The sequence below is a fragment of the Schistosoma mansoni genome, chromosome 6 (genome assembly GCF_000237925.1).
Source record: "Schistosoma mansoni strain Puerto Rico chromosome 6, complete genome".
Classification (NCBI taxonomy): Eukaryota; Metazoa; Platyhelminthes; class Trematoda; order Strigeidida; family Schistosomatidae; genus Schistosoma; species Schistosoma mansoni.
Genome location: NC_031500.1, coordinates 13,809,484 through 13,836,488, shown reverse-complemented (window position 1 = coordinate 13,836,488; position 27,005 = coordinate 13,809,484). Strand labels below are relative to the sequence as shown.

At 34.8% G+C, this 27,005-nt stretch overlaps 1 protein-coding gene across 1 annotated transcript in view; it reads left to right on the top strand.

Moving 5' to 3' along the window:
- Window positions 1-1,171: 1,171 nt before the first annotated feature.
- Window positions 1,172-27,005, top strand: part of Smp_063060 (hypothetical protein) — a gene marked incomplete at both ends in the record, with an annotated part of 26,818 nt that continues 984 nt past the window's right edge. Inside the window, 2 exons of the mRNA XM_018798336.1 lie at window positions 1,172-1,392; window positions 21,983-22,130. Of these exons, the coding sequence (XP_018653288.1) occupies window positions 1,172-1,392; window positions 21,983-22,130 (369 nt within the window). The remainder of the gene's footprint in view (window positions 1,393-21,982; window positions 22,131-27,005) is intronic.

Here is a 27,005-nt window from a genome sequence, read left to right as displayed (position 1 = left end):
GCGAGATTGGTAGGTCCTGGGTTCGAATCTCGCGAGGCGAGGTCGTGGATGCGCACTGCTGAGGAGTCCTACAACAGGACAAAGCGGCCGTTTAGTGGTTCCAGGTATTCCTTGGTGGTCTAGCTTCAATTGACTCACGCTTACATCTATGAGAATTGTTTATCATAGTTATTCAGAAAAGAGCAATGATAACTTATCAAAACATTAAAATGATATCATGAAGCGATTGGCTGGAAAATTGTGTTTCAATTCATTTCAAGGTCATCATATGAACTGAAAATCCATTATGATCTGATCCTTCATCAAGTCATATATTTTCCACCGTTAAAATGTATTCAACTCAAAAGGCAAACCAACAATTTAGTATTACTCCTTGTTCAGTAGCGCGATTGATGATGATCTTAATTTGTAATGAAATATAACCTGTAAATTTAAGGGATATTAGTTGTTTGAATCTTCTCATCGGTGTTTAAAACTGCAATTGATCAGTCTGTTATTGGCATATGTGCATCCTGTCTTAATTGCCTTGATATTGCCTCAATTCACAAGCATTTCAAACTGAGATGATGATGGATAATAGTAGAATTCAGGACACGCGTTTCTTCATATTTGAAGCTGTATATAAACATCGTACACATTGAACAATTTAGTGGTTATCAAGATTTAACAGCTCGGTAAATAAAGCGTTTTCGTTTGAAGCGCAAGTTAATCGGTTTGATCCTGAATGTGAATATCATCACAGAGATATGTAAGGTACCTCTGTCTGAGTAGTCCTTAACCGGTCAAAACGTATGTCCTAAATCCCACCACTAGTTATAATCCATCTATTCTATAGTTTTGACCGTATGTGAAACTTTTGTTAAATTGATTTTAAATAATAAGTAGGTATATATATATGATCTCATTATTACTTACTTACTTACTAACGCCTGTTACTGCCAATGGAACATAGGCCGCCGACCAGCATTCTCCAACCCACACTATCCTGGGCCTTCTTTTCCAGTTCTACCCAGTTTTTTTGTTCATTCTTCTTATGTCTGTCTCTATTTCTCAGCATAATATATGATTATGTTTATTATTTTTTTCCCCTACAGATTCTGTAAATTGGTCACAACAAAAAATTCGTATAGAACCATTTCCAAGTGAAACAAACCTACCAAATTTTACTTTAATGAATCAAGGTGATACCATTTTAGGTTTAACACGTTCACGATTACATTTTACACAAATTAAATATAAAACAGATAGTTTAAATGTACGTTTATATGGTAATATTGGTGATACATATAATATACGTTTTAGTACACGTCGTTCACCGAAACATGCATTAGATGGTTATCCAGAATTAGATCAAACTTCAACGATATCTGTATGTTTAGTACAAAATACAAAGTATGTTCATTAATTCTTCTCATAAGTAAGATTTTAATGATAATAATAATAATGATGATTATTATTATTATGGGATATTTTTATTTGTGCTTGTTGTTAGATGAATTTGGTTGAAGGAAAATTCGGGGTACTTAAACCAAAATATGATAACAGTACATGAGCTTATTAACTGTTAGTATGATCTATGTCGGTAGATTTATATATTTATTTATTTATACACATAAATATTGGTACAAGGGGGTACCAGATACATATGCGCCGCACAAATCTCATTTGATTTGTGTGAGGGCTGTGATACTTCCCGGCTGCCCAAACTGAAGCAGGTGGTTTTCTTAGGGAGCCACACCTGGAGCCTTTTACCTAGAGATCTGATCCACAGGGCAGTGGAGCATCGTTAGGAGATGCATTCCCAAGGTAGCCGGTGACCTACAACAGGTTCATACGCCATTTGTTCCTTCAGGATACTGGAGCCCATGTGCACCATTGGTTTGGAATCAGGGTTTTCCAACCCCCCTAGGTGGACTTGCCGTGTCCACCAACCCGGTTAAAGCGCCGAACATTCGCTTTTCGTCCTCTCACTTTCGTGAACAACACCCCTGCCACGAGAAGACAGTGAGTAGGACTTCCCTGACAGAGGCTATATACGCGTGGCCATGTGAGAGCATTTTGGGAGGGAGAGCGGACTCTCCCCACTCTCCGCCGTACCAGGGCATTCGGGCGTTTGCAATCACTTTAGGCCTGGGCAGTGTCTGGCTCTCCTGTTAAACGGGATTGAGCTGTACAGTTTGGGTTGCCTCGCGGAAGTCTGGATGGTGTCTGGTTCTCCTGAAAACCAGTGCAAGATTACCCTGGCCCATAAGGGTATATTATATAACTGTGAAGCCCCCAAATGCCCTGGTACGGGGTACCTAAACCAAAATATGATATCAGTACATGAGCTTATTAACTTTTAGTATGATCCATGTCGGTAGATACAGACTACCTGATTGAGGTCAGAGCGATAACCACTATAAGTGGTTGGAGACGTTGGATAACATATCTGAGAATCAGTCGTCATAGTATTAATGTATTCTTTCTTCACATCACTCAAGATCTTATGTAACAATAATTCACTTAATAACTTTTCATTCCTTCACTTGAACTAGATTTCACCCTTTTTTGGCTATAAACTTTCAAGTTTTCTGCTTATGTATCAATAACTTTTCATGAAAAACTGACGTTAGCTGATAAATCAAATGAAACTAAACAAGGGAGATAATTTGATGAAATGAATAGACATAATAGATGAGAAGAATATTACTTACTTACTTACGTCTGTTACCCCTCGTGGAGGAGCATAAGCCGCACACCAGACATTCTCCATCCAACCCTGTCCTCGGCAATCCTTACCAGTTCTTTCCAGTTAACATTCATCCTTTTCATATCTGCTTCTATTTCCCAGAGAAATGTGTTTTTTGGCCTTCCTCTTTTCTGCTTCTCTTTCGGATTCCAAGTCAAGGATTGCCTCACGATGCAGTTTGAGTATTTCTTCAACGCATGTCCTATCCACTTCCAGTGTCTTATGCTAATTTCCTTTTGAGCTGGAAGCTGGTTTGTTCCCCCCTATAAAATGTTGTTGCTGATAGTATCCTGCCAGTGAATGTTGAGTATTTTGCGTAAGCAACTGTTTATAAATACTTGTACCTATTTGACGATGGTTGAAGTAGTTCATGAGAAGAATATAACCTACCTATATGAGCATCCCGAAGCAGTCTACTTGATAGTATTCTATGGCTGTGAAACTTAGTCTACGAACGTAGAAAATATATTGGAGCTACAGGGTTGCAACCATATGTTTCTCCAAAATATTCCTCGCGTATTGTGAAACAACTGAATGGAGTCAAGGTACTGGCCAAATATGAGAAACCCGTTGGTTAAATAGTTAATCTTCATCAGCTGGGGTAGATGGGACATATATTAGGTACAAGTAACCACTGCCTAACACAGTTATTGATGCTAGATGAATTCATTATTGGTTGAAAGAAAACTCGAGGCACCTAAACCAAAATATGATATCAGTACATGAGCTTATTAACTTTTAGTATGATCCATGTCGGTAGATACAGACTACCTGATTGAGGTCAGAGCGATAACCACTATAAGTGGTTGGAGACGTTGGATAACATATCTGAGAATCAGTCGTCATAGTATTAATGTATTCACTCTTCATATTACTCAAGATCTTATGTAACAATATTTCATTAAATAATTTTTCATTCCTTTGCTTGAACTAGATTTGAATGTTTAATTTTTATAATCACCATCTTAACTACATTATTTCAATTTCTTCGGTAGTTACCTTTTAAAATTCATCTAGTCGTCCTATTGTTGTATGGTAACCTGATCCACCGCATATTTATGTCAGGTTTAACTCTGACTATGACTGACTGATTTTATATCCGTGTAAATTTAACAAAACAGCCATTGGTAAATTGATACAAGATAACTTGCCTCAATTGAATCCATATGGGATTTGGCTGACATTAATCCAATTATATATATGTATGACGGAAAAGGTATTACTATGATTTAAATTTTACATACTATTGGTACCGATAATTATGTGTAATACGAGGAGAAAAGATAATTGACTACTTAATATCATAGAGTGTATACTTTTCAACCTAAGAGAGTATCTGTAACCGGCAACAGATAAGGGTTATTTCTATCATGAAAGATGTCTAATAGCAACTATCAACTAAAGTGTAATTTATAGTTGGTTAAAAATGTGGACAAAGAGTTGTGTTTTGCTAAAATAATAATCACTGCTGCTCACAGCTGTCCGTCTCTTAGTCCATACATGTCATTTCCCTACTAGTGGGAAATTTTAAGAGGTTATTCTAGAAGTCTTAGTGGAATGATGTGGACAGGATAATTCAACTATGGTTGGGTATAAGACAGTCAGTTAAATGACCAGTTGAATTGGTTAAAGATCGAACAATATCGCGACCTGACTGATGTTAGATTTATTAACAACCAGATGCCTGTTCAATGGTCCGAAAGTTAATCTCTCACTACTAGATATGGACCTCAGTGGGACTATGGATGCATGTTGACATTGATATGTTCAATACTTTGATGAAGTATCTGTTCAGTGCTCCCTCGTTTCTACAATTTACCGAACTGAAATCAATGTATGAAGAAGACCTCAAAAAGGTTTATTACTATTTTACGTACCAAATCAAGTTTATGACTGTACATAAAGATTGTTTGTTGGATGCTAATTATATATAAATTGATCTTAGATAATTGTTTAAAATTCCAAACATTCCATTCCATATTCCATTTTCGAAAAAAATATGGAGTTCAATATTGTTTAGACATTTAAAATATGTTTCAAACATACCCATCTATTTGGCATCTTAACTTTAAGGAGATGGCCTTTAGGAAGTATTATCTATCTTGATACTTTACCAAAAGACAGTACATTTATTAGTTTTTTCACAAATAAAATGTATATTACTTTTAAACTAAAATAGTAATTGATATCATGAATCGATAAATGTTAGACCACCATTGGAAACCTAGAAACAATAGATGACCGTTTCGTCCTAATATGAGACTCCTTGGGAGTCCGCATTCCCGATCACACACCAAAGGGACTCAAACTTAGGACCTTCGATCTCTCCAGCAAACGCTTAACCACTAGACCAATGACTTGGGACCAAACGGTGTTAATGTCTAACTTTAACCAACCCACAATATTGCGCGAACGTCCACCATTGTCTTCAGTGAGTAACTGCCTCACAACAGACACGGTTGAACTCCACTAGTCACGGCTTCTAACTATAACTCCACCAAATCCATCTCCGAGCTAAACACTAGTGAGCACATGATAATTAACAGTATAAGGTTGTGGAGATTGTTGAGTTTAAATTGATATCATGAATGGGTGAATGTTTTGTAGTGAACAGAACACGACTGGGGACAATCGAATGTATTTAAGCAAAGATTACAGACTATCTCAATAAATTCTGATTACCAAACAATGAACAGTCAATTTGCAAATTAACAACCAATTGTTTCAATCTTCACTGTTTCTTCTCTTATTCCATTGCTCATGCATTTTCCAGACGTTTGCGTTTCATTTCAGTTCTTTCCTCATCGGTCTTCTGCCAAAATACATTCTATGTCTGACCCACACCATATACTACTTATATGGATATAAGTAGACCACACCACAGTTTGACCATCATTGAAAACCTATAGGTTAAGCACTCGCGCGAGATCGAAGGTCCTGGGTTCTACTCCCTTTAGTGCGGGATCGTGGATGCGCACTGCTGATGATTCCCATACCAGGGCGAGACGGTCGTCCACTGCCTCTAGGTTTTCAATGATAGTCTAACATTCATTCATTTATTATATCGATTTAGACTCAACAATCTCCACAACCGTATGCTGATAAAATAATAATATCAAAAAATGAATGTATAAAAGCTATCACAATATCATCTAAGGTGAAGCTGTAGTGCCGTGCTTCGTTGATAGTTCACTTCGATAACCGTTATTATACCAATCTTAACGGTGCGTAAAATCAGAAGGCAAAAGGAAGCGGCAACTACATTTTTATTGATGAATGATGCAGATGAGAAAGCTGTGGGCACATGAGCAAGTGTAAGCGAGTGAAGCAAAGATGACGCATAGTGGAGATGGCTGGGAAGCCAACTCGAGAGCGAAGCGAAAATAATGCGTATTGGAGATTGGCGGGGAAGTCAACTCGCTATGAGCAAGCATTACTCAATATTTATAATCAGACAAAAATGAATGACAGATATATGATGAATAGGATACGAAGGGGTACATACACATGCGCTCATATACCAAGGTAGTCAAGGTTAATAAGCGAATAATTAGCAAGATCAAAATATGACTCAATGTATAGGTGAATTGGCTTGGCCAGTAGCTAAAATAAAGTATATGGGCTTAACATATAAACTGATACTACAAAGCTTATAAGTATCTTTCAGTTTTATTAAGAATCTAATGAATTACAGATAACAAAAAGAGATAACTCATTATACTTGACATTAATCCATAGACTTATCAACATTATTCAATTCATCTGTGAAAGCAAATATATCGACCCTAGTTAAAACTATAAAAACAGTTAATATAATAATATAATTCATATATGCATATACATTAGCATTGAACTTCGATTAAACCTTTACCCTTTCATTGATTATTGTAGAAGATCTCCAAATAAAGTTAAGTTTTAATACTATTCTTAGTATTTCACATCATTAGTTTAAAAGTTTTAAGAACTAGAAGAATATTTTCTATTTATTGATATTTGAACATTTTCAATTGTCATTCCCGTACAGATTAAACAACTTTTTTTACAAATGCATATTCACAGCTTTCTCTGTTATATTCAGATAAATGTTCGATTACCTGGATGAGATTGGTAAGAGATAATGTCTAATAATTGATATGCCATATAACATTTAACATTAGTTATATATGTCAACGTTGGTGAACTGATACTTTCTATGAAAGTGTTATAACATATGGACTCGTAATATATATGAATGTGTAATTTAGGGAGGAGTGAATTTATTGATCGGATGCAAATGATACTTGAAATCGTACAAGCAGTCTTGGGTGCTGTTCGGTCCTTCCTATCTGCCTAGCCCAGCCAGTTGAGTGTAGAACACAAATAACAGCCTCGGCAATATGAATCATTATTTACAAACACATTGGGTTTTTATACAAACCAAAGTAATCAATAGACTGATTATAACTCAAGAATCATATGATAATAAGTCAAAGGTCAAAATAATACGAATATGAATAGTTTAGTTACGTAACAATTGTACAATAGGAAATAGGCATAATACATTGGTCGATAAATAGTCCTTAGAGTTACCATTCATAATTCACCAGGGGATATAACAGAAAGTGATCACAATGAGTGGATGGCTGAACTTATATTTTATAAACATTAATAATTCCGGAAGTATTTATAATACAGTTTGTAAATTCAGTCATATATATATATGAATGAAATCCTAAAAAATGTATGATCCATATTTATCTAAGTCGTGTTAAACAAAACATCAAGTCTTTAACAGAATGATATTTGTACGAACTTAGATATTGATCGCTTGAATGAACATGACTTTATGAAACCAAATGGTGACTTCTATTAGATAGTATTGCAAATTGATTGAAGTTTGGAATGTAAACTATTTGATGTCGACTCATTGGTTTGAATTTTAAGAGTTCCATGTAAGGTCTAAAAGTCTTGATTTTGATTCTCAGTTGAGTAGTGAACGCTTACAGGTGAAAAGTTTCATACTAGGTCCATTTAATGACCATTATATCAGATCATTGTAATCTGAATTTATATAAATGATACTGTAGATAAATAAAGTTAAACGCTTATACCTAATCTAAGTTTTTTCAAAGATTGTCATTTGAAAAAATCAAAGACGAGTCCGTGATAAACTACTAACAGTAATATTTATGCATGCTATCCCAATAAATGTAAAACTGAACAACTGGGATTCCGCTATTAAGTGAATTAAGATAATATTACACATAGGTTTAAAAAAAGAAAACTCAAAGATCAAAGTTATGGACGACCTTTGAACGAATCTCAAGTGACCTTGAGAAACGTTAGCCAATCAGTAAACGGTCAGTACAGAGTAAAATTATATTATACAAAACTAAAGAATTAAAGTAGATATACTTCTTATACGTGGTCCAAAAACTTGACAACGTTAGAAAAACGTTCAGACGTTCTAAAATCGTAATGCATAACGTAGAGGAACTCATCTATATGGCTTCATAACAGTCGGTTTCTGGAGCTATGATAAGGTCGCGAAAAATCTCTCAGCCTCGAACATACAGCTTCAGTATTGTTTGTGTGTAGTCCTTTTGTGTAAGTTTGTCATTTTTATTACACATCTATCCCTACAATACTCATACCACTGAACAGCCAAAGCTTCAGTAAAATATGCGATTATTGCACCTAATGTTAATGGTGCTTTTATTATGCAGTTTGCGGCAATTATTATAATTTGCCTTAATCTCAATCTGGATCGAGCGAAAAAAGTTCCTATTCTAGAAGACATCTTCCTCCAAGATATATTACATCGAAGGACAACATCACGGTAGTCTGCACAAGGTCTACAAGTCATTTGATTACTGCAATTACAAGTAAAGGAACTTCTTAGTAGTCCCATTTATTTTAACCGCTTAATTGTCCTCTCTAAAATCCATTGTGAACCGACTATACATAAGCATCAGATACAGATCTTGAAATCCTTCGAACGCTCCTGATTGGCTCGTCTATAAATTATAGTCTCGCCAAAAGATGTTAGACGGAATTGCATAAAATTGCATACATGTACTCAACTAAATTATATTTCATTGTCCTGATGTAGGTATTGACGATGTTTTCTAAATCAACAAAGAAAGCTATGAAACCAAACGATCTAACTTAAAGAAAGTAATCTGATCAAATGTTTTCACCTGAAACTTCGGCCTCATCTTATTAATGCAGTATATTCATCGCAAGTATTTAGATATATCCATGTAACCGACATTGCATGAAGTGATAAATGTTAAATAATATTTATTTTAATCCACCATGGAGAATATAATCTGCTTTCTACACTCATATGAAAATATTTTATGGAATATTTTAGACTACTTAATAACTTTAATAAGTAGTAATCAAAATATCTCCAAATAATTGTCATGTATTTTATTTTTATTTTTTTTTACAGTGATACATTAGATATATCATGGAAAGGAGTAATACATAATTCAATGCAAATTAATTATTGTGTAGTTATTAATGCAGATGAAAATCTTTATTATAAATGTACAGCAATGTCAAGATTAAATCAACTTTTTAATTATTATACAAATGAAAAGTTTGAACGACCTAAAATCTTTCAAGATACTGATTATTTGAGACCAAAGTTAATTGACAATTATGTATATAAATGTAGTACAAAGTCAATGATACGAGTAAGTATTCAATATGATAAGAACATTTTCATTTAAACCTTACATACTTAGACAATTGTTTATATTATAAGCAAAGATGGATAGTGGCTAGCAGTGGAATCCAGGACGTGAGTTTCGTCCTATTTGGGACTCGTCATCTGGATGTACCTGCATCTCAGAGTTGATGTTTACTCCCAGACCCGAACTTATTACCGTTCGCTTCAAACGCTATCGCGTTATCCACTCAGCCACTGAGTTCTGATAGCCACCTGCTTGTACAATAGGGTGAAGCGAACGGTACTGGTTTCGAGTCCCAGAGTGAACATCAACTTTGAGATGAAGGTACATCCAGCTGACAAGTTCCAAATAGGACGAAACGCGCGTCCTGGATTCCAATTTTAGCCACTATCCATCTTTGCTCACAATGCTTGTGAATTAAGGCAATATCGAGGCAATACCCATAGTATACACATATGCCAATAACAGACTGATCAATTGCAGTCTTAAACATCAATGGTAAGATTTAAACAAACAACATCTAGTGAATTTAATTGTTTATATTAATCTTTATCAGCGAAAGCACAAATCAGTAATAATTTAAACTAGAATAAAAGACTAATGATTTCAGTGGAGTTATGTTTCTTACGCAAGATATTTCTTCTTTTTTTTAATCAACGCATATGAATGTGAAAAATTAGGTTCAAGCAGGAAGGTGAGGAAAGGCAAACGACGAATCATTATACATTAAATTTAGATAAAATTAGATTGAAATAGATTTTGACGAGTTTCAAAAGGAAAGACTATTTTAGTAAAGAGATCGTGAGGATGGTAGAATTTCCATAGTTTAAGTCACAAACTAATCATGGTTTTATCACTAATGAAAATCAGGAAGTACTGGAAAAGTACGTTGCCTCTAGTAATGTGTATCGAAGATCCCACCTGGAATTTAACCTAGGGCCTACAGTCTTGAGGTGCAAGCTTAACCTCTTGACTCGTTGTGGATAACTGTTTCACATCTAATATAGGTAGATCCCACTGGGCATTGCTTTTCACCATAACTTCAAGAACGAACACTTACTGGTCAACACTCGTTTTTGATTAGTCATGGACTAAGTTTGTTAGTCTACTTCACTTACTCCATAAATAGTCCCATTTTCAACGACAATAATATGTTGAGTTACAACCAATATAAATGTTATTCATTTAGGTTCCAGGCAAAGTACTTAACAATGCCATTTAGCAATGTGGTTGTATGTCCCATGAATAATACGTTGAAGGATACTAAACGATTAACAATTACCAGAACTTTTCCATCTGATCATAGATGATAGGAGAATATATTTATTTATATGATTTTTTGTAATTGGATAAGTTAATTGTCTGATGAAATATAAAAGGGATTAACAAGAAATAAAAAGGATTTTAAATGGCCATCGAAGATCTGACTCCAATTGGATTGTGTGATCATCGACATGTACAAGTCATCAAACCTCGTATATAATTATCGAATTAAGTCGCGTCAGTGAATAAGATAATTAACTAAGTCAATTACGAGAATGGATTTTTAAAGACGTATGTTTTGTACAATCGTTAATGAGAACAGACAATCATAGAGATGGAGAGAAGGAAGCGAAACGGATTGGAGAAATAATGTCAGCCAATTCGATATTTATGGTCAAACAAAATTAAGTTACAGAAATGTGATGAGTAAGATCCTAAATGCACACACACACACACACGATTACATAAAAACAGTCAAGGCTGATGAGTGAATAATTGACAAAATCAAAATGTAGCGTGAGAAAAACCAATAAACTGGTCAGTCCATAGGCTAGAATGACCTACGTGTGCTTGACATAGTACCAGCCTCTACAGGTTAAACGTAATAAAATACAGAGGTACAACTTGACATGAAAACAACTAATGGATATAAAAAAAAGTGACCCTAATTTTGACAAAAATGAAACTTTAGAATTTTGTGACTATTATATTGTAGAATACAATCAAGCAGTGGATTATAACAAAAAGCAGTTGATTTCCAACTGATTGACTGTAAATTTGAACCATGCTATGTTCTTCTTTAATCTGCGTAAATAGATAGCATCGTTATTACTCATAAAATTAAAGTGTAAGTCACAGTGAGCACGTAAATCTGTACTTGGTACATTCGTAAATCACAGTAACTCATATACAACACAAATAATTTCAGACATTTTCAATCAAAACTATTACGCAACCACTTACATAGTACATAGGTTACATAATCAGTCTGAAAGTAAAGGCTTGAATTGAAACGAAGTAACCAAATATTACTTCTGCATCAATCTTCAAAGGATTATATAACGAATAACTGATGGATTATTGCAAAACAGTTTAAATTGTTTTGTGAATTCATATTATGTTAAATAAGTTGCAATGACAGTACATGAGAACTAATTCTTACAAGTTGTAACTCTGAGTTCGATTGGATTCCGATTAAGTAGCCCGACAAAAAGTCATTTTTTCCCATCATATATATGGTTACAATTCTTTGTAGAGTTTAGAATGTTCGTGACTGAGAAATTTTATAAATAGAAATAAACAGCTACCCGACAGAATTTGTGTCCTTCAACTCCCATTGTATTATATCGACTAGTCAGTTCCCTAATCAATTAGACAGACGTTATTATCATTATTATCATTAGTTGTGACTTAAGCCTGGCCACTTATCATGTGATTTATTCGCCAATCGAAATGTAACTTATACAATCTTAACACTGTGCCAAACCAATGTCTTTCGACGGGTATAAGCAGCCTAGCGTCCTCATTGGTCCATTCTCTCACCTAGCTCCGCCAGTTGAGTCCAGAACACCAATAACAGCTTCCACTATACGACTCACTTATTTCAAATATACAAACCATACGGACCACATCAGGCCATAAAATAGGAAATAACATTTTTACAAGATCAAGCCAAAAGTAGCTGTGAACGTGGGAGACTGTAATTAATAAACAGAACATAATTTACGATCAGTAAATCGTATGATAATAATCTGTAGGTCAAAATGAAGCTTATAATGAGATGAATATAGAAATACACAATCTAACTACCCAATAGTTAAACAATAAGAATATATATATATATAATATTAGTCCATTAATAGATCATAGAAGTTATCCCGTAATTTAATCTTCACCAAGATATAACATTATTATTTTGTTAAAATTAATTCAATGACGGCAGAAAAGGCTGCAAGAGAAGGAAACATGAGACAATTGTATGATACAACAAAGAAACTCGCTGAAAATTACCGTAAACCAGAACGACCAGTGATGAGTAAGGAAGGCAAGGTAATCACAAACATTTAAGAACAACGAAATAGGTCGGTAGAACACTTCAAAGAACTCTTGAATCGGCCAGCTCCACTGAACCCACCTAACATCGAAGCAGCACCCACGGACCTCCCAATAGATGTTGGCCCACCAGTAATTGAAGAGATCAGCATGCCCATCAGACAAATCAAGAGTGGCAAAACAGAGGGACCAGACAACATTCCGGCAGAGCTACTGAAGGCAGATGTAGCATTAACTGCAGAGACACTCCACATTCCCTTAAGTAAGATTTTGGATGAAGAACAAGTACCAACAGATTGAGAAGAAGGACTTCTGATCAGATATCAAAGAAAGGCGAACTTAGCAAGTGTGATAACTACAGGGGCATCACTCTTCCCTCAATACCAGGAAAAGTCTTCAATAGGATATTGTTTAACAGAGTGAAGGACTCCGTAGACGCTCAACTTCGAAATCAATAGGCTGGATTCCGTAAGGATCCATCATGTACAGACCAAATCGCAACTCTACGGATCATTGTGAAACAATCAATTGAATAGAATTCATCACTCTACAACAACTTCATTGACTACGAGTAAGCATTCGATAGCGTGGACAGGACAACGCAATACAGGCTTCGTCGACACTACGGCGCACCTGAGAAGATAGCCAATATCACACGAAATTCCTTTGATGAATTTAACTGTCAAATCTTTCATGGAAGACAACTCACCGACTTATTCGAGGTGAAGACCGATGTTAGGCTAGGTTGCTTACTCTCACCCTTTCCCCTTCTGATCGACTGGATCATGAAGACGTCAACATCTGGGGAGAAGCACGGGATACAGTGGACAGCTAGGATTCAGCTGGGCGATCTACACTTCGTAGACGATCTTGCTCTTCTATCGCACACGCAACAACAAATGCAGGAGAAGACAACCAGTGTAGCAGCAGCCTCAGCAGCAGAAGATCTCAACATACACGAAGAGAAAAGAGAGACTCTTTGATACAACACAACATGCATCAATCGAATTACACTTGACAGGGAAGCTTTGGAGGATGTAAAAACGTTTACATCTCTGGGCAACATCATTGATGAACACGGTGGATCTGATGCAGGTGTGAAGACGCGGATCGGCAAAGCAAGATTATAATCTTTAATACAAATGTCAAGACAGTTCTACTGTATGGGACGGAAACTTGGAGAACTACGAAAGCCATCATCCAGAAGATAAAAGTGTATATTATTAGTTGCCTACACAAAATACATTGGTCAGACACTATCAGCAACAACCTACTGTGGGAGTGTAGTGCCGTGCTTCAATAATAGTTCACTTCGATAACCGTTATAATATAATTCTTAACGGCGTATAAAATCAGAAGGCAAAAGGGAGCGGCAACTACATTTTTATTGATGAATGATGCAGATGAGAAAGCTGTGGGCACATGAGCAAGTGTAAGCGAGCGAAGCAAAGATGATGCATAGTGGAGATGACTGGGAAGCCAACTCGAGAGCGAAGAGAAAGATAATGCGTATTGGAGATTGGCGGGGAAGTCAACTCGCTATGAGCAAGCATTACTCAATATTTATAATCAGACAAAAATGAATGACAGATATATGATGAATAGGATACGAAGGGTGCATACACATACGCTCATATACCAAGGTAGTCAAGGTTAATAAGCGAATAATTAGCAAGATCAAAATATGACTCAATGTATAGGTGAATTGGCTTGGTCGGAAACTAAAATAAAGTATTATGGGCTTAACATATAAACTGATATTACAGGAGACAAGAAAACCAGATTACAGCGGAGGAAGAAGTCAGGAAGGAGCACTGGAAGTGAATAAGACACACATTGAGGAAATCACCCCACTGCGTCACAAGGTAAGCCCTCATATGGAATCCTGAAGGCCAAAGGAGAAGAGGAAGACCGAAGAACACATTACACCGAGAAATGGAGACATACATGAAAAGAATGAACAACAACTGGATAGAACTAGAAACGAGTTCCTATGACAGAGTGAATTGGGGAATGCTGGTCAGCAGCCTATGCTCCATTGGAGGGTAACATGAGTAAGTAAGTAATTCGAAAAAACCTTGAAAATATCATTTCTTTTTTAGTTTCCTTATTCTTTTCCCTTTTTTTCTTTCTTTTCATTCCATTTTTCATAGATTAAATTAACCCCATTCTTAAGTCAAATTATAAATCATTTACCTAGCAACAATTCATTAAAATTATATATTAATATTTATGCAATTAATAAACGTATGGATATAAGTACATCATATCCAGTAAAAATTATTCAATATCCTATTGAATTATGTCAATCTAATTATCATTACAATAATCTAATCATCATTAATAAATTATATTATAATCAATTTTATTGGAATTCTAATATTCTATTTCAATTACAATTCACTGGTAATCCATTACAATTATATTATCAACCATGTTATTTACCTAGTAACAAATTATTCAATTATACAATATCATTATTAAAGAAACTGACTTCAAAGTAAGTCCTGCGGTTGTTGTTGTTGTTGTTGTTGTTGTTGCTAGTGGTGGTGGTTGTGGTGTTTTCTTCTTTTTCTTTGCTATTTGATATGTAAATAGGAATGAATAGGTTTATAGATAATGATTACCGTGTTATTTACCTAGTAACAAGTTATTCAATTATACAATATCATTATTAAAGAAAATCACTTCACAGTAAGTTGTAGTTAGTTTCGTTGCTCATATTGTCGTTGTTTCCTTCTTCTCCTTTGCTATTTGATATGTGAATATGAATGAATAGGTTCATACATGATGATCAATGATGAAGATCATACTTTCGAAACTATAAATCATTTTTAAATATGAATGAATAAGTTTATAGATGATGATCAGGGATAAAGTTCTCATTGTTGAAACTATGCATCATTTGGAAGGATTCGATTGACCAGCAACAAAACATTTTTATTGACTTAAAGTTTAATAATAACAACAAATAGAAACTTAGAATCAGTAATAGCTCTATTGTCTTGATATAACAAATGAATGAGAAATAGTTTCTCGTTCATACAATATTATACGATAGAGTAACCAGTGATTAAGATTTTGATACTGAACGCTAAACTCAGTTCCTAAGCTATTCTTGTAAACCCCAAGGTAAATATTCAATGATGAAAATCATACATTTGGAACTATACATCGTTTTGAAGGATTCGATTGACCAGCAACAAAACACTTTTATTGACTTAAAGTTTGATAGTAAAAACAAATAGAAACCTTGAATCAGTATAGCTCTAATGTTGAGAAATATTTTCTCGTTCATACAATATTATATGATAGCGTAACTAAAGATTAATATTTTGATACTGTTATATCGAGTGCATGAGTACGTGCCCACCAATTAGAGAGGAGTGAATTATCGATCAGAGCAATGATACACGAAAAACTGTATGAGCAGTCTTGAGTACTTATCAGTCCTGCTATCTCCCTAGCCCAGACAGTTAATTCCAGAACACCAATAACAGCATCTGCAATATGAATCATTATTCACAAACATACTGGGTTTATATACCAAACAAACTGACCACATCGTACCATAAAATGGAAAATAACATTTGTACAAGATTCAGCTAAATGTGGCTGTGAATAGGGGGAACAGTAATTAATGGACAAGGGATAACTCAAGAATGGTAAATCGTATAGTAATAGTACATATGTCAAAATAAAGCTTATAATAAAAGGGGCACAAATATAAATAGTTTAGTTACTTAGCAATTATACAATAGGGAATATACATATCATATTGGTCCATAAATAGTTCTCGAAAGTTGCCATTCATAAATCTCTACAGGATATAGCAGATACTGATAAGTCTTGCTAATTGAACGCTATACTCGGATCCTAAATTATTCTTGTAACCCCTAAGCTAAAACTACACAGCAACTTGAACACGAGGGAAAAGCGTAAAATATACAAGAAGTACTTTACTCTAAAGGTTTATTCATCTACAGAAAATGTAGGGTTTTTATAGTATTTTAAAAGAGCTTGGGTTTTCCTGAAAATTCTGGAAGGCTACTAAACATAGTAGCAGTATAGTAGTAATCAGCCAAATCAGATACTCTACATGTGACTTTTCATTTTCATGACAAAGCTAGCAAAACTTCTATTGAACGCTGCTTGGATAAAACGCTTCTTAATGTTTCCTGAGCTTGTCATGTCTATTGCGAGAAATTTTCTGGATCACCCCAACAGATACACAGACTGTAACACATTATTTCGTATATATGATTCTCGACTAATGATAGAGACCCAGAGTATATTGATAAACTTTACCGAACTTAATCACAAGTAGTCTGACTCGGCAAATTCAGAGCAGAAATAAAAAGTTAACAACAAGAAAGCTGGTCACATATTTAGTAGTCAGTAAGCTGAGTACCTGTTTCTCTACGCTCAGTAGCCACAAATCACGTTTGTAATATAAATAGAGTGTTTTATATATTATATCATTTCCAATATTAATTTACCACTAAGTAAGGATATCTAGTCTTTGCTGATTGATAATAAAGCTGAAAATAATGGTTTTAGAATAAGTAACTCAACATCATCTTGTGAGGACGGTCCACAGGTGAACTTGAGGATGCTCTAAGAAGCTCACAAGGAGCCGAACATATTACATCAAATCAGCTTTGGAAGAATATTCCAGGATCACACTTGTAGCTTCCCTATTGGACCACCATTGTGTAGCTTTCCCCTTATGGGGACAAAAATGTTAAACTACCTCCCTTATGGGGAGATGGGGATAACTAAAAAATGATGATTTCGTTTTTTACTAAAAACTATAAAATCCCGGACAGTGTTGTACCATAATTGACACTGTTTAGAATAACATCCCTCCCACTTGTCTTTTATCTTCTCATTTTGCGACTTGAGGAGGTTTTAGCGTTTGAGTGTTCAAGTTATACGCGACATACTAAGAGTTTATTTTCGAAATATAACACATCGGGACCATTAGTTGATGTAAGTAAGCTTTCCTGGCCTGTGTCAAAAAAGCAAAACATAGGTCCAGGAGAATTTTGTTACATTTTTATTATTCCGTTTCCTCTTGCTAAAATTATTGTTATTATTAGAAGCGGTTTTCTGGAGATTTAGTATTTTCATAGTTAAAAGCGTGAGTGAATTGAAGCTAGACCACTATGGAAAACCTGGAAGTACTGGACGGCCATTTCATCCTATTGTGAGACTCCTCAGCAGTGCGAATTCTTGATATCGCCCCCCGAGATTCGAACCCAGGACCTAACAATCTCGCGCCAGAGCACTTAACCGATAGACCACTGAGCCGGCCGGCATCCGATGGTGTTAATGTCCAACTTTAACCAATCCACTAAGTTGAGCAACCATTCACCAATTGTCTTCAGTGAGTTGATATCTCACAACTTTCAACTATAACATTATTGTGTTTTATCGTTAAAACTAATCAACCATATATGTTTCATAATTAAAACGACATCACCATATCATATGTAGTCATGCTTTATCACAATACTACACTCATCAAGTCAATAGAAAACCATCCAGAGGTACTGAGAATTGTTTAAATTGCAAAATACTCAAATATTGATCTGACTCTATTTCATTGACATCACTTAAAAGTTCACTGCATACGAAGTAAACTAAACACATAGAATCTTCATATTCTTAACTATGAAGTTCAAAAAATTGTAATTCTATACATACCATCGATCGTAATCTCCCCTTGAATGTACGAATAATAATGTAAGGTCACTTTGTCCAGTTTAATAATTAAGTAGTATAAAGCTTAATGTTATTTATTTATAAGTAGTATAATGAGTGGATATTTTGATCAGTTGACCATTTAAACTTAAAGGTAATTAGCTAATGCTAACACAAAAACTGTATTGAAATTGTGATATTAACATTAAATTTTCATAGTTAAACCTGCCATCGGTTAAATTTGCAAAATGAAAAATTATTCGAATGTATACAGATAATGAACTATACTACTTTTGAGCACCCATTAGTATCTTCATATAATCATCCGTCCTCTAATATTTGGACGCTACCATTTGATGTGGTAGTGTAAATCATTTTAATAGAAGGAAACAAGATAATCTTGATTTCTGCATTACGTAATCTGTCAAAATAAGATAAGTTATTATTCAGCAGGGTCATCGATCTCTTTGGATAACAATCAGTCGATATACTTACTTACTTACGCCTGTTACCCCTCGTAGAGGAGGATAGGCCGCTCACCAACATTCTCCATCTAACCCTGTCCTGAGAAATCCTTTCCAGTTCTTTCCAGTTAACATTCATCCTTTTCATATCTGCTTCTATTTCACGACATAATGTGTTCTTTGGCCTTCCACTTTTCCGCTTCCCTTCACCATTCCAAGTTAGGGATTGCCTTGTAATTCACATTGGTGATTTCCTTAATGTATGTCCTATCCAGTTCCAACATCTTTTCCTAATTTCCTCTTCAACTGGAAGCTGGTTTGTCTTCTCCCATAAAACACTGTTGCTGATAGTATCCGGTCAGTGAATGTTGTGTATTTTGCATAAACAACTGTTTATAAATACTTGTACCTTTTTGACGATGGATGTAGTAGTTCTCCACGTTTCAGCTCCGTAAATAAATCGATATATATATACTACTTATGTAGGTCGGTTAGCTGAAATTCTAATCATTGATTATTTGCATATATTATAAAAATGTAGTTATTGAAGTCAAACATTATTTGATCAGTGACTATTTGACATTAGTAACTGAGTATTACCAATGTACATCTCCAAATAACTTACAATTATCGGGATCGTGGATGCTCACTGCTGAGGATTCCCATAATAGGACGAAATGGCCGTCCAGTGCTTCCAGGTTTTCCATGGTGGTCTGGCTTCAATTGACTAATGATTTCAACTATGAAAATACCGAAATCTCCACAGAATACCCCTTCTGATCTATAATCATATGCTCACTAGTGACTGACTGTAAAGAATGTTTCCTTGAGTTCTAGTGGGAAGCAGTGACCAGTGGAGTTCAACCAAGACTGCTGTAGAGATATCAACTCACTGAAGACAATTGGTGAACGGTCGCTCAAAAAAACACATCGTATATTGGTTGAAGTTAGATATTAACACTGTCGGATGCCGGTCAGCTCAGTGGTCTATCGGTTAAGTGCTCCGGCAGTGATTATTTGACATTAGTAACTGAGTATTACAATGTAGATCTTCAAATAACTTACGATTATCGAAAGATATTTGAATGGATAGAGAAAACGTAGACAGAATGATCAGTTAGTTGACTAGACCGAGTCAATAACACAAGAAATTATTATCACAAATACTATTATTAGTAGTATTATGGTTACTATTTTGTTATAATCCTAGAAAACCTAAGATAATATTGTTCTTGGAGATTTATGAATGGTAACTTTGAGGACTGTTTATGGACCAATGTAATATGTATATTTCCTATTGTATAATTGTTAAGTAACTTAATTATTCATATTCGTGTCCCTCTTATTATAAGTTTCATTTTGACCTATGAACTATTACTGTACGATTTACTATTCTTGAGTTATCCCTAGTCCATTTATTACTGTTTTCCCTATTCACAGCCACATTTAGCTGAATCTTGTACAAATGTTATTTTCCATTTTATGGTACGATGTGGTCAGTTTGTTTGGTGTATAAACCCACTATATTTGAGAATAATGATTCATATTGCGGAGGCTATTATTGGTGTTCTGGACATAACTGTCTGGGCTAGGGAGATAGCAGGACTGATAAGTACTTAAGACTGCTCATACGGCTTTTGTATATCATTGAGTGATCAACAAAGCCACTGTTCTCTAATAGGCGAGCCAACCGATATAACATATTCTAGTTATTTTTATTAGGAATTTGGTGCTTTAGAAAGAAGAATCTAACAAATAGTTTCTTGAATAGAAAGGTTTTATTTGAAATTATAGATAACTGAAGCTTCTACGCTAATGTAAGACAGATTCATGGTTAATAAAACCTCTGAGATAGAATCGGCCAATTACAGCTAAGAATGATGGAGAAAATGAGACTGAACGTTTTGAATCGACTACTACTACTCATACTGCCATTCCTACTTTTGTCACTCTAGTGGATGAAAACAAATGTGGGTGCAACCAAACGTGTCAGAACACAAAATTACAGAATCTCTTAGTAAAATCTGGGAACCATAAAGTAAATGCTTCATTTAAAAAAACGTTCATTAACCGTCTCAGACTTGAATGTTCCTTCATTTCTGTACCAATCAATCTCTGTTCTTGTTCTCTCCTATTCGATCTTCTTAACCTTCTGCCACCAGACATTCCACTTTTGATTGGTGATACATACTACATATATCTGTCAGCATCAGTAGCACCTGCCACACTACTACTACTACTACGTTGGTACATTTGTTGTTATTCAGGGAAAATAAAACACGCTGACTAAAGGGAAAATCGAAAATTGTTTATCTCTTATAAACCAAAATAACACTTAGTTGGATCAATTGCTTGTAAATAACTACAATAAAATCTGTTTCGAAAGGCTAATTGACTAATTATTAGCCTACACTACCAATGTAGTAGTAGTCGTAGTGATAGTAGTGGTAGTGTAGTGAACGAGGTATTGGTGGGGTGGCGGTAAGGTCCTTTGAAGAACGGAGCTAACACAAAAACTACCCACAAAAAGGTCGTGTGTGACCGACCTCAAGCAGTTGTCCCTTGGGCACTGCGGTCACGCTCTCAGGTCATTAGACCACTTCTAACACGATTTCCTTTTCATTTACCTCTAGAAGAACCCTTCCACGGTGTGGGCAACCGGGAAGTGATAACTGCCCTCATACCTCTAACAGCACTCAAGACCACTGTAGCTGATGAGAAATTACGGTGTGTGTTCATAAAATATGGAAACCATACATTAAATACATCATTTGCATATCTTCTTTGAACTGTCTCCTACAAACCTGATTGTTCCTTCATTCCTCTTGTTATCCTGATTATTTTCAGTTTCTTTCTCTCTCCTTTTTATTTCAGTATTTTCAACCTTCTGTTCACAGGCTTTCTACCTCACATTGGTGCTACATACTACTTATATCTGTCAACATAAGTAGCATACACCATAGTAATAATAATAGTAGAAAGGCACTGTGATTGCCAAACAGGTGATCAATACCAATAACCAGGCACATATATATCATTCATTATAATGTTGTTGTTGTTTTCTACTTTTGTTATCATCTTTACAGGAATTCTACCATGACAACATCAAATTTACAAACATTATGCGAATATCCAATTAACAGTCATCGTGTATTACGTATGTGTTTAAATTCTGGCAATGGAATTTATTACTTACAATTAAATGGAAATCCTAATTTTAAAAATAGACAACCAGTGGGTAGATATTTTTTCTTAGGAATTAATACAACCAACTTACTACCTCAGAAACCAAAATATACATGTATGATTTTTTTTAAAAATTATTCTAGTGAATCAGTTTTTTTTTTGCCTTTTTAAAATACTAAAAATGTATATTTATAATTATTACCTTTTTTGGTAGTAAACGTCACTCAGTATTTTGATGGAGTTTTGTTCTCTGAGCTGGATGGTTACTCAGTAATTTAAGGTTTTACATGAATTTACAGAAAAAAAAGGATTCATTTTACAGTTACAGAACTTACTTACTTACTTACGCCTGTTAGACCTCGTAGAGGAGGATAGGCCGCTCACCAACATTCTCCATCCAACCCTGTCCTGAGCAATCCTTTCCAGTTAACATTCATCCTTTTCATATCTGCTTCTATTTCACGACATAATGTGTTTTTTTGGCCTTCCACTTTTCCGCTTCCCTTCACCATTCCAAGTTAGGGATTGCCTTGTAATTCACATTGGTGATTTCCTTAATTTATGGCCTATCCACTTCCAACATCTTTTCCTAATTTCCTCTTCAACTGGAAGCTGGTTTATCCTCTCCCATAAAACACTGTTGCTGATAGTATCCGGTCAGTGAATGTTGAGTATTTTGCGTAGACACCTGTTTATAAATACAGTTAACAACAGTAACTGATTATTGCCAAGTAACCATTGAGAATCATGATGCATTGGGAAGCTATTTCTACTTGGTATTAAGACTCCTGAATGGTGAGCAACTGTAGAAATCTCACAATCTCTACACAATTTCAATGCAATAATGACATTAACAATTCTTTATTACTATGTGCATTTAAAGTGAATATGAGGAGTTTGTGAAAACTGTTGTGTTCTATGTTTAATTTCACGAAACTGATTATAGGTTGATAAACACCGAAAATCTGCTGAGGAGCTCCATCCTGGAATGGAATTCCAAACTGATGGCTTTTTGTGCTTTGATGGTTGCCTAATTAAGGCCAGTATATGATGTTAACTATAAAAATATGTACAGAATTACGTAAATAACAGTGTTAGAGAGTCATCAATTCAGTGATATACGTTGACCATTTAAAATTTAACAACGTTAAACTGTAGCATAGGAGAAAACTAGTGGAATTTTCAATGTATTCATTGTTAATAAGCTTCTATTCATCTCCTATCTTTTTTATTATGGTTATTATCCTCGAGATATTTTGTCATAGAAAAAATAGTCAAGAAAAACCATGAGTATTATTAGATTCCAAGTTTGGACTGACACTGGCGAAGATCTGTTAACTAGTTTGAAGTTTTTGAAATTTCGACTGATCATGTTAAGATATCCAGAAGTACAGAAATAGAACTATCTTCTGGAAAATCAACTTACACTAAGTAATAAAACTTCCGAAACTTAATTTTCTACTGGTTGGAATATTACAAATATATTATTATTATTTTATTATCATTGAAGGCTTTCTCTTCATATAAGAAACGTATTAAGATTTCATTGGAATTGACATGAATTGTCATGGGTTCAATTTTTTGTAAGATATCCATCTATCAATTAAGGGACGAGTATACTGCGCAGCAGTTCGCTCTGTTCTACTTTACGGCTGTGAAACATGGCCATTAAGAGTAGAAGATACTCGTAGGTTACTAGTATTTGACCACAGATGCCTTAGAAATATTTCTCACATCTGCTGGGATCATCGGGTAAGTAATAGTGAGGTTAGACGCAGGGTATTAGGGAACGATGGTAAATCAGTTGATGAGGTCATGAATCTTCATCGACTGAGATAGTTGGGCCACGTGTTACGTATGCCTGAACACCGATTACCACGATGCTCTATGCTGACTAGTCTTGGGGATGGTTGAAAGAGAGTTAGAGACGGCCAAACCAAAACATTGCATCAGTGTTTGAAGTCACTAACTCCTAGTCTAAGCCATGTAGGTAGATGCAGACTACTTGGTTGGGGTCCACGTGACTATCGTAACCAATGGTTGGAGACTCTGTGTGACATGGCTTAGAATCGATCACAATGTATACACTCTTTATCTACCCTTAAACCTTGAGATTAAAATTGCTTCACATCTGTGTTTCTTCCTGTACTATACCATCATTAAGTTAACTACTATGAATTTGGTGTTCATCTTGTTATGCTAGTGTGGTATAGCAACTTGGACCAATGCATATATGTGCCTTGTCCTACGTTGTAACTGACTGACGACATGAATTTTAATATTATTCCATATTTATATATTTAATTATTTTCAATTTTATTCACAGATTTTCCAACAGATATTTCCACAATTACTGTTCAACCATCAAGTAATCAAACTATTTTTCAAATTCCATCACCATTTTTACAACATAATTTAAGACATTATCGTTATACTAATCATCGTTTAAAACGTTCTAATCATTATTATTCATTATATTTTATGAATAAATTCAAATCTAAACAAATTATTAATTATTTAATTAAAACAATGACTCCAATTACATTCAATAATCATCAATTTTATCACATTCCAAATGTTTTTTTAAAACGTCAATTAAGAAATATTCCATATAAAAATGGTTTTCAAATTGGTGTTGAATGTACATCCCATCAAGTGTATATAAGTTTAAAAGTACATGTTAATCCACAAAATTATTGGATCTATACTTTACCTGTATTCAATGATGATTCAGTAAATAATAGAAATTTAATGTTAGATTATTTAAATAATAATATGGTAAGAAATGATAATTAATTTGAATTTCTATTGGTTGATTTGTCAAATAATTGTGATTGGTTATTTAGAGATTGGTAGATTTTAATTGGTTGAATAAAATTATTACAAAAATATATTTGAGCTATTTCATTGGCTCAGTTGAGTTTCTATGACTCAGTTTAGTAGAGACGCTTGAGTGACCTTGAGAGTATCCACTTACTAACCAGGACCAAATACGAGTTAAAAACTAGTGTGAATAGATAAAATTATGATTTACAGTTGATGGTTAAGGTTAGGAATTAGATTTAAGGGTTTCACCATGAACTAACATCAGCCATAATGGCAAAACTCTATTTAGCTAAATGGATGAGTCGATTTTGCGCCGAAATCTGAGACCTGTTATCTTATACGTGATTGGTTCGTCTGTAAATTATAGTCTCGACGATAATTAAACTTTTCGTTTACATTAGACCGTTGAGTTTGTATTCACCGGTTCATATTTCTAATTTCATTCAATCCATTAGATTGTGCGACTACAGTTTTCTGAGTGGTTTTAAGGTTTTGAGCTTGACTTCTGAATAAACAATGGATATTTGTCAATATTTTGGGTTACTCAAAATTGTTCAACTGTATGTAACTGCAACAAAATACAATGCACTAGTCAAAATCACAAGCATCATTTGTGTTTAGTTTGCAATATAAAATGTTAACGAGTCAGGTTAACTAATATAACGATTAAGTGTTTTGGTTTTTACATAGATGCACAAAAATTGATAAAAATTTAACCCGGCTTTTATCAAAGTTTCATAAATTTTGATATACTTCTATAAGGTATACTTGTATTCACACCTGAACGATGTCTTCATAGTGTATGTGCGTTTTTGTCATTACTGCTTTTCAACAGTTGATTATAAATTTAAGTAGTGGATAATAGTGGAAACTTAAATGAACTTTCTCCCAATATGTGATTCACTAGCTTGATATACATGTATCGCTATAGATATTTACACTGAGACTCATAAATTCATCGAGAAACGTCCTACTTGAATTCCACTGTTAATTACTATCAAGCATATAATCAAATCGGATATAAAATCATCACGAATTTTAATCAAGGAGAACTTACGAAATCCCTTACATGGGAATCGACTAAAGAAATTTCAAGTCTCGGGAAGAATAGTTTACAATTCTAACCACTTAATGCATACTGTTGAGGAGTCACCTACTATGATGAGACAGTTATTCAGTACTCCCTAGTTTTCAATGGTAATACAACTGAGATCAATCTGTAATGAATACAAAGATGAATAGTGGCTAGCAGTGGAATCCAGTTTGACGCACGTTTCGTCCTATTTGGGACTCGTCAAATGGATGTACCTACATCTCACAGTTGATGTTCACTCTGAGACTCGATTGACTTTGGAAATTCGAATCACTGAATATCAACTGAGTACTTTAACGATAAGAATTCATCATCCGTGCACTTACTTTTATTGATTTTCTTTATAACAGGAGGTCATAGAGTAAACAACATTCACATTGAATAAGTTCTATTAAACTCATCATCCTAATACTTACTTACTTACGCCTGTTACCCCTCATGGAGGAGCATAGGCCACACACCAGCATTCTTCATCTAACCCTGTCCTGGGCAATCCATTCCAGTTCTTCCCAGTTGTTAATCATCCTTTTCATATCTGCTTCTATTTTCCGGTGTAATGTGGCCTTCCTCTTTTCCGCTTCCCTTCCGGATTCCAAGTTAGGGATTGCTTCATGATGCAGTTTGGTGATTTCCTCAATGTATCATCATCCTAATGAGTACTAATATATAAATAATAATTTATTAATCATAAGATTAAAAGTGCTTAGCTTTTATTTCTGTTATATCCTAGTGAAGATATAAGTAAGGGTAATTTCCGGGACCTATTAATGGACTATTATTCTATATCAGAAGGGGTTTTGTGGAGATTTAGTATTTATCATAGTTGAAAGCGTGAGTCAATTGAAGCTAGACCACCATGGAAAACCTGGAAACACTGGACGGCCGTTTCGTCCTATTATGGGACTCCTCAGCAGTGCGCATCGGTTAAGGGCTTCGGCTCAAGACTGGTAGGTCCTGGGTTCGAATCTCGCGAGAGCGGGTTCGTGGATGCGCACCGCTGAGGA